This window comes from Loa loa (assembly GCF_000183805.2).
Source record: "Loa loa unplaced genomic scaffold supercont3.111, whole genome shotgun sequence".
Lineage (NCBI taxonomy): Eukaryota > Metazoa > Nematoda > Chromadorea > Rhabditida > Onchocercidae > Loa > Loa loa.
The window spans coordinates 1-9,261 of NW_018108291.1; the positions used below are offsets into that span (position 1 = coordinate 1).

The following is a 9,261-nucleotide window of genomic DNA, read 5'->3' on the forward strand; positions in this document are numbered from 1 at the left end:
ATATATATATATATATATATATATATATATATATATCTCAAATATATATATATATATATATTTAAGAATTTAATTTCTTTTGGAGCTTTTTATTTCATATTTCTGAAAGCTAAACGACATTTTAGCCTACCACTTTCATCATGGTGAATCCCTTAATCTTCTGGTAAGTGCGAGTCATTGATTAATGTTTTGAACGCCTTTAGAACAGATCTCAAATTTTCGAGTACAACTAGTAGTTAAAGGACCAGGAAGAGCCACTGTGTGTACGATGCAATAATATAGAGGATTCGTGCAAGTTATCTTAAATAATGAATTCAAAATCGTATTTACGACTCGCCATCAGGAAATTTGTTAAGAATTTTCGAATTTCAAATCCTCGTGGATAATGAAAATTCACATTTATTTTTCAAGAAGCAGTAACAACAAAGACAAAAGTGCATTTTAGTGGTGGAAGGGTCGTTAACAGAAGTTTTCCAGAAATTATGAAACGAAGTGTAACAGCTCTCATGCATCTCCATAAGAAAAACAGGAAGAATACGAAACTGTAAAGGCGGCTGCTCTCGATGCGCTCAATTTTTTTTGGAGTAAAAATAGACAAACCCAAGATGATGATGCATATCCCTAAGCAAAAATCAAAATTCACCATTTTTTGTGGAATGTAGCATTACGTATAGTAGATTTAAAACACTTGGTGGAAGCACTTTTGGACAGTTTCTTATGCTCAATAGGTAAACAAGCGAAAAAGTCAACGAAATACTGCAAAAGAATTTAATTCGAGTTAATCTATGGATGCTTTTTTATAAATGTTTCTTTGTCCCTAATAAATATTGGGAAAGGAATTATGAGTGAAAAAGCTCTATTGTTACCTCCGAAAACTGCTTGTAATGTACCCGATATAATTTTCATATCGGTTTCAATTGTCTTTGCCCAGTTTTCAACGTCTCCGATTTCCTAAATAACAACAAAGACGAAAACAGAAACAATGAGAACCAAACATATATATGATTTATTGAAAATAAAACTGTTCTTGCCGAAATCCGCTTTCTGGTTACGTTAAATTCAGTTCAGCTATTTCAAAAAAAATGGATTTTTAAGCAACCTGGTTAGATATTATGAGGTCCGTGATGTTATTCCTTTTCTCAACTCATTTTTGACGAATCATTTAAGCCCCAAAATTTTATAATAATGAGTTGAACATTAACACTTAATGTTACACTACTCAGTGAATTTTTGGGATTCGAACCTTCAAAGCTTGGTTGAGTGAATCAGTAATCTGTATCCACTGTTCTGTTTGTCGCGCAAGTTCTGTGGCATTTTTCTCCAACTTTTTACTTCTACATCCAGTCGTTTCTGATTGTTATAAGCTTGAGAAACACTGCAATGAATTAAATACGGACAAGTAGTTTGAGAACTTCAGAAATTTGGTAAATGGAATATGGAAAATGGAAACCAAAGTATCAGAAAAACATATTAAAGATTATTCCGGTCGAAGGCATGTCAATGCCATAAAGTGATGAAAGCACTAACGAATGATTCAGATGATCGACGACAGCTCCTGTTAAACTTTGTGCCGCTACGATGGCTTCATTTTTCTTTTTTCTGTATTGGAAGTAATATAAATTAGTTCGCAAAGTTAGAGGATATTCAACTTTCCAAAATGCTAAATTAACTGAACAATGCCAATCAACAAAGGAAAAAAGCAATGAAAAATTCCGACGATATCCACCTACCCGTTTAGAAGGGCAAGATACAAGAATAAATATTCACCTTGCATTTCTCTCTTTACTTGTTGAGCATCATCATGTTCTCTGACCATCCTCGTCAACATCTTCCCTTTCCTGTAATTTGATTGGTATAAGGCATGCCTTCCACTACAACCGAGAAATGAAACCAACAATTGAAGCTCAACCGATGAGATATAGCAATTGCTTCTCAGTCCCGAATGGGATGTACCATAAGTTGACTAGTCAAAGAACCGAACCACGAGCCACCGCATGCCGAAACAACCTCCAACCATCAACACCACACATGCTTCTGTCTTCTAGTGCAGACCAGTCAACTACGTCTGACATGATAAGTAGCTCCATTCAGTCCAGCATAGTGCATATTACGTTAGTGCATGCAAATGATATTCTCCAAATTCGCGCAGATAAATAGCTTTTATTCGTCTGGTCTTTCTTACTAACCAGAAGCAACTCTTTTCATTTGGAAAAGGCAGATCAAATTTTTTTTTCCAAATTGAGAAATCGGAAATTACGCACAAATTTTACATCATTCACAAACGTTCACAAAGTTTGTAGCGCATTAGTCTCAAGCCTAATATCAACTTGAAATTTCATATAAAAAACAGTAACTGCACCAAAAAAAACAAGACACGTTTATTTATTAGTATAAGGCAACTAGATATGTGGTTGCACACTTCGTAAGGCACTGATTTGTTCACGTCCAAGAAAAAGTCGCTCGTCAATTTCTTGCCGTTCTGTTGTCAGACGTTTCCAAGTTTCCTTGTAAATCCTACAAAAGCGTATATATTAAGCGATCATACTGATTTGGAAATTCAACACTTCTAAGTTTAAAAGTTGGATTCATATTATCCATTCATCCCTTGAATCACATGCAACCATTGAAAATTTCAATCTCAAAAAACACAGTAGTCATAACTGAATTTTAGAAACAAAAAGAATCTACCTCCACTGTAATCTTCGCTCGTCGTTCAACCTTGAAACGATATATCTGTCAACTTCAGCATCACGTCTATCGAAAGCTTTTCTTAATATAGTTTGGTCATCTAATTGTCGTTTCAGACGCTCAATGCGAGCACTAATGAGCTCTTTATCAACATTTTCATTACTCAACGAAACTGAGTGCAAACGATCCAATTGCATCCGTAACCTTGTTTCAAGTCTAGAAAAGCAAATTCCCTCAAACAGTTTTCGAAAAACTGAAACGGCTTGATTGATAATTTAACACTTGAGAAGTTTATTAAAATGCAAATAAATAAATAGGAGTACTGCACCATAAAGAGAAACGGTCAGCCCTTCTAGAGAAGTGACGCTTCTCAATTCACAGATACACACATATGTGAGTGTGTGATTAAACCAAACATTATAAATGACTGACGGAATGTTAGTGAAAACGCAGGGCAATTAAAATAGTGAATTAAAGAACATTTCTGCAAAGCAATCCTTTTAAAAGTAAAAAGAAATAAACAAGAGCGTTTCAACTTAAGTCAGTTCTTAAGTACTTTACATAATCTGATCGAGTTATTCCTTAGGATGATTTCTCTTCCCACTGTTTCCCTCAAAATTCAACAATGACTATAACATTTTTAAATCAAAGGACATCCACTTCGTGACACATAAACTCCAAATGAAAAGAGAATTTCCGAGAAGCGTTTGCTACGTTTCTAGTACTGAAACTACAGCTAATTACCTACATGACAAACATGTAAAGAATGTAGTTTATATGTGTTGTAGTCCGGTAATATCAGAATGCACATTTAATTGTAATCATATAATGAGCTTCCATCTGTTCTTTTAAAAGTCAGGCACTTAAAAAAAAGCTTAAAAAATGCATTACATAAAAATAGTCAGCTTTACTATCAGTATATAAACTGTTTTTGAAATAAATTACTCGTCCTTCAGTCTTATTCTTTGTTCTTTGTTGTATGTCGCCCTTTCAAGTATTTTGAAATCAGACTGATGTTCAATCAAAGCAATCAATAATGATATTTCATTGCTGTAATCCGAAGAACACAGGCATACAGCTCACCTACACAGTTGTGAATTTTGTGCGAGATTCTTCGCAATTTTTTCCAGAATAGCCGAATCACCACTTTTTGTTAAGTCATTGAAGACTTCGTTTTTCAGGGCTTCGTTTAGATTGAAATCCTCATCAATCGCATTTCGTTCCTCGTCCAATATTACAATTTTGCGCGAAATTGATTCGATTAGCTACAAAAAAAAAGAAGTTTAAAAGTTAAAGAAGGAGTAATGGTACAAGTATAAAGAGGTGAGAGAAATAAGCAAAAATATTTATGAAGCAATAAAGTAAGCTTCAATAATAACTGTATTTACAGAGAGTTATTAAAAAAACGACAAGAAAGTTCAGAAAAACGTTCGAAATTTCCACATCCATTTCTGGACTCCATTTCTTTAATTACCTTCTTACGTTTCACTTCGAGTTGCTCTATTTCCTCGTTTGTCAGACTGGACTGCATCAGGGCAGTGTGAAGAGAAATGAATGATGGAGTTGAAAATAAACGGAAACTGGAATGGGAAACAATTTAAATTAATGTCATAGTAATTACATAATTTGCAACAGTCTCAACATGCTCTTTATATTAGAAAAAATGGCAACATGGTTATTTAAAACTGTCAAATTTGGACGAAAATTCTTTTCTAAAACACCTGTATCTTCAAAGATTTTAGGAAACCCAAAAAATAGGCTTTAAATGACTAAAAACAGATTAGGTCGAATTTTTTGGTATCTGCCTCATAGAACCACAGACCACTTCCTTCTTCTTGTTTGACCAGCAGTAAAAAGATTACTTTACAGTGAAGTTTCTACAAACTTCAAATAAATCCCAGAAGTTTGCAAACCTATTGCTAGTTGAGGGTGACGACTGCGTTGAAGATGAAAAAATATTCGAACTTGATGCACTCAAACCAAGTGGAGTTATTGAAGTAGATTCGACAAAAGCAGATGCCGAAGGCAGAATTAACCTTGCTGGCTTCTTTGGTACCACCGGTTTCTCGCGTACTTTTTCCGATGTAATATCAGTAGTAGTATTACTGTTTGTTGATAATGTGGATCTCTCCAAAGTAGCAATCATACTACTGGCTGGTAAGCTTGATGGCATCGGATGCACCTGTACTGTTGGTTTGCCACCTGTAAAGGCATGATAATCGAAAGGAAGACAAACAACTGCAACAACAATAAGTTTTTGCAATGAAAATGAATAACAACATGGTAAGAGGAACAAAGTAAAATGATTTCCATTGTCCAATGTTTTGATGACAAGTGATTAATAATAATAATGAAAGGTTTCGTTAACAAATAATAAGATTGGCAAGGATTTGAACTGATATTCAAACTGAATGATCATTAAAAAAGAAACTGGCTTGATTTTAAACGGTCCAGAACACCCTTATCAATCTAACTAGGATTAGATATCAACGATAAGGGCTTCTTACATTGTTCACGACTTCTTTTAGAAATCATCAAAAAGAAAAAGGAACCAAGTATTTATCGTTATAGTCATTACCAACAGGAGTGAAAAGCCCTGCAACAGAGTACTTACAATAAATTGTGTGACCCTAGTTTTTAGATCTGAATTAAAATAACAGATAATAAGAACAAAGTTAAAAATGAAGATACTGATCTGATAAGACCTCTGCTCAGGACTGTTTGAAATATGTGGAAGGCCACATATTTTCTTTTTTTCTTGACATACTTTGAAATTTTTATCTAGAATTTCAGAAGTAACTTCAAAAATCAAAAGTTCCACTCATAGATTTCTTTAGTAAAGAAATACGAACAATTTAACGAAATCAAACAAGTCAAATTAATTCTATTTTTTTCACAGATGCTTCAGAAGTCGCTAGCTCATATGCTTACAGGATTGCTTCTGTTTTGACTAAATAGCTAACTTTTTAGCCATTATGATAGCCTATCCATTAAAAAACGAAAAACTGTGTCTTTTTTCGAAATAGAAAAATAAAAAATAGTTATGAAAAAAATTACCCATAATTGTTTGCGAAGCAATGTTGCCGCTGTTTTGAAATGTAGCAGGTGTGAATGTCGCTGAAGAGGAACTAACCTTACCCATAGAAGTTGTTGATGATGAGTGCACATATGTATTCCTATAAAAGTCGAGATTTAATTCCAATTAATAAAGCTTTTACATAATTTCAAACTGAAAATGACCGAAAATTTGCATTGACGAAAGAGAACTAACCTAGACAAAGACGTAATAGAAGGAGAAGTAACAGGAAAAGGCAGTTCTTCTGGTAAAATTGATTTGTAACCGCCAGATTCAATCAAGGATCTATAAGCACTTTTTTCTGGTTCTGACTGCGTATGGCTAAGCTCCAGATCGCATGAGTTAGTATTAGACGAAATGGCTTTTAACCATCTGCAATGTATCTATATACGATGCCAAAAAATATAATAATGAGGAAACAATATGAGAAAATCGTAACAAAAAGCAATATTACAAGGATGAGAAAATATGTTAGAACATGTTTCAGGAAGATTTCCGTGCGTAGAACACCGTTTAATTTCAATCTTAAAAAGAGCTAACTTAAAACTGACTATTTCTCATAGAAGAGAAGTAACTATGCAAAACTTAGCCAAAGAGATTCAGCAAAAAAAAAAAAAAGAGAAAACGAAAACAATTTTTGCGAACTTCTTGGTCTAAACATGATTCAGCGATACATTCAATTTTATTATATTATCACATTTTTTAAGTGTTGATTTTTTGGGACACATCCACTAACAAATGTTATGGATTAGCGACAAATTTGAAAAAAATTTTACTAATTGCTGCCCTTTATATGCAACATAGATCCTTTTATTAATCCAAATATTGTTAATCACTTGCTCGGTCAGGAAAAGCTACAATCAATTAAACATTCTGTCAGGACATATTATTGCAGCCTTAATCTTGACTTCTGCAATTCCCTAATTAACTGCTCTGAATAAAAAATAATGACCACTCCATTTAACCAGATTCCATCAGCTTATCTAGTTAGAAAAATGACGAAATAAGTTTTTGGTATATATTGCTACCTTTACACTGTTATTACAGTGTATCATTGTTCATTAATAAATCTTTGAGGCAGTTTTTATCTTTATAGATTTTTTTGTTATAAACGCTCCTGCACTACGTTAAAGATATAATGCTCCATGCCACTTTACGTTCCTAAATTTCACATGAAAGGAAAGTAACAAACTTCTGTTCCTGCCGTTGTCGTATTCTTTTCTGTGCACCAGAAGGTTGTCTGTGTAACATGTGGCCTTCAGCCACAGCAATGTGAGCTGATGTACGAGTTGACTGAAAAAAATACATTTATGAACTCCGGAAGTTTACCAGCACCAAATACAATTGCTAGCGCTGAAGGCAAGGAAGTACGAGGCTTACAGCAAGGCTCTTATATAATTACAAGCGAAGGTCTGTACATTAGCACCGTTTTGAAATCAGTTTCGAATTTGAAAACCCATGTCTTGCTTTAAAACTTTCACATTGATAAAATAATTACAATTTAAAACTCTTATTATAAAAATATAAGGGCTTTAACAAACATAACTGAACGTTTAAGTGTTTTGCGGCAAAGTGAAGGGATGATGGCAATTAACATATCATAGCTTATCGTAGGCATTTCTAAACACTGCTAATTGAAGTTCTAGCATAAAATTATTTTATTTATTCATGTTGATGTTCTTTTAGATGTGTCATTTGAATGATCCTATGGAAGTGGTAGGACAAATGTAAATGTATAAATGCATAAATATAATATTTATCATGAAGCGCATGATTCTCCAACAAGTTTTATATTCACGATTGAGTTCACTAATTTTTGCACTTCGTATTTCGCGTCCATATTTTTAAGCGGGAACTCTGAATTCCAACTTGTCAGAATAAAATTTTTAAGGAAAAATTTTGAATTTCTATGTTTGAAACGAAGCTTCGTAACTGCTCTTAAGTCCAAATGTCGGGTGGATAATCACTAATTACGTCAACGTCAAGTTCTTTACTTGCTCCTAGCACTAAAGCTTCCACTTGCCACTGAGTTTTTATAAATTCCTCAGGTTTATTAAATACTACGGGAAAACCAAATCAGTCAAAACATTCCAGTAACAATGTAAAATGGAGAAAATAATGATAATTCTATGGAAATTTCAAAAAATTACTAGTTGCTGAAAGAAAAACCACTTCAGGATATCTGGGCACTTTTCCATCAACATTCCCCGTGGCAGTTTACAGAAACAGGCATGAACAAGCCATGTTCAGTGAGAAAATATTTTTTTTCTTGAATTTTTTGGAAAAATATTAGTTGTTTTTTTAGATGAAAATAGACTTTATAGAAGCTATCGAGGAAATTTCGATTTCCAAATCATTTTTCAATGATAAAGTTATGGAGTTGTTCATTTCTACCAACACAAACCAAACTTATTCAGAAAATCCTGAAAAACGAAGCGGAATTTCCAAAATGGCAATTGAATTTACCGGAAATAATAAATATAATCACTGAATCCTTTCCAAAAACTCCGCAGAAAACATGTCATTCATAATTTGACAGACTTTTAGAACGCCTAAAACTTGCAAACCTGCTGCAGCTGCTCGAAGATTTTCTTACTTGCCATACGATTCTTGTTTGCCAACGTCAGTGCATCGCCATTATCACCATATTTCATTTCAAGCATTGTTCCAGAATCTAATCATTTATCAAAATCTCTGCAAAATGCAAAAAAAAAAATACAAAGGAATCTCACGTTAAAATTGCTGTCCTATTTCTAAAGCGTAAGGATGAATTTAATTTGCATCGTGAAGCGGAACACATACTGCGGTCAACACCTCACCCATTTAAAAGTGAATAATGAAATGACGTAATTCCTTTGTAATTCCCTTGCTATACCTGTTCATTACTGCCGGATAGAGCTAAGAAGACAGCACTGAGTGGAAGAAATACAAATCAATACTGAAAATAATAAAACATAACATCTATAGGATATTTCTAATTTACCAATCCAGTCGTCAAGGTAACCGACGTCATAATTAATCAAAAGTTATGGAATGAAGGAAAGACCATATTATCAGGATGATCTAACTAGAGTAGTAGTTAGCCAGAAAAGAGTAACACTGCTCCTTGAAATGTGAATAGGAAGTGGTTACTGATAAAGAAAGGCAATGTCATACCGTAAAGGATAAGGTTTAGGATAAAAAACTTCTGTCCTGAAACGAACCCATGTGGTATACGAAAAGTTTAACTTTACTACATGACATCATTGCTATTACAAAATGAAGTTTGGATAAACTTGGTCACATTCACTAATCATGGTATAAACAAAGTGTAAAGTAAATGATAATAGAACACCTTATTATATAACCAGAAGTGAAATAGTACAGACGGACAGACATACATAAACCCTTACAAACCCGAATCAAATCTTATCCACTCCAGTAACTTGTCATTTGACGAAATGCATTGTTATACAAATATATTGTATATATATATATATATATATATATATATATAT

The 9,261-nt window shown here is 33.5% G+C and overlaps 2 protein-coding genes across 2 annotated transcripts; both read right to left on the reverse strand.

Moving 5' to 3' along the window:
• Nucleotides 1-866: 866 nt before the first annotated feature.
• Nucleotides 867-1,828, reverse strand: LOAG_10020 (hypothetical protein; the record flags this gene model as incomplete). The annotated part of the gene is made up of 4 exons (XM_003145548.1): nt 867-951; nt 1,244-1,334; nt 1,528-1,599; nt 1,731-1,828. Coding segments are annotated over 4 exons (345 nt in total), but the record flags the coding sequence as incomplete, so codon positions are not given.
• Nucleotides 1,829-2,213: 385 nt separating this feature from the next.
• Nucleotides 2,214-8,468, reverse strand: LOAG_10022 (hypothetical protein). The gene is made up of 9 exons (XM_020448067.1): nt 8,332-8,468; nt 6,957-7,057; nt 5,960-6,136; nt 5,746-5,864; nt 4,602-4,890; nt 4,163-4,268; nt 3,772-3,953; nt 2,689-2,904; nt 2,214-2,514 (listed from the first exon to the last, which is right to left on the reverse strand). The coding sequence occupies exons 1-9, from the start codon at nt 8,425-8,427 to the stop codon at nt 2,400-2,402; spliced, it is 1,401 nt and encodes a 466-aa protein (XP_020301755.1). The 5' UTR covers nt 8,428-8,468; the 3' UTR covers nt 2,214-2,399.
• Nucleotides 8,469-9,261: the final 793 nt, after the last annotated feature.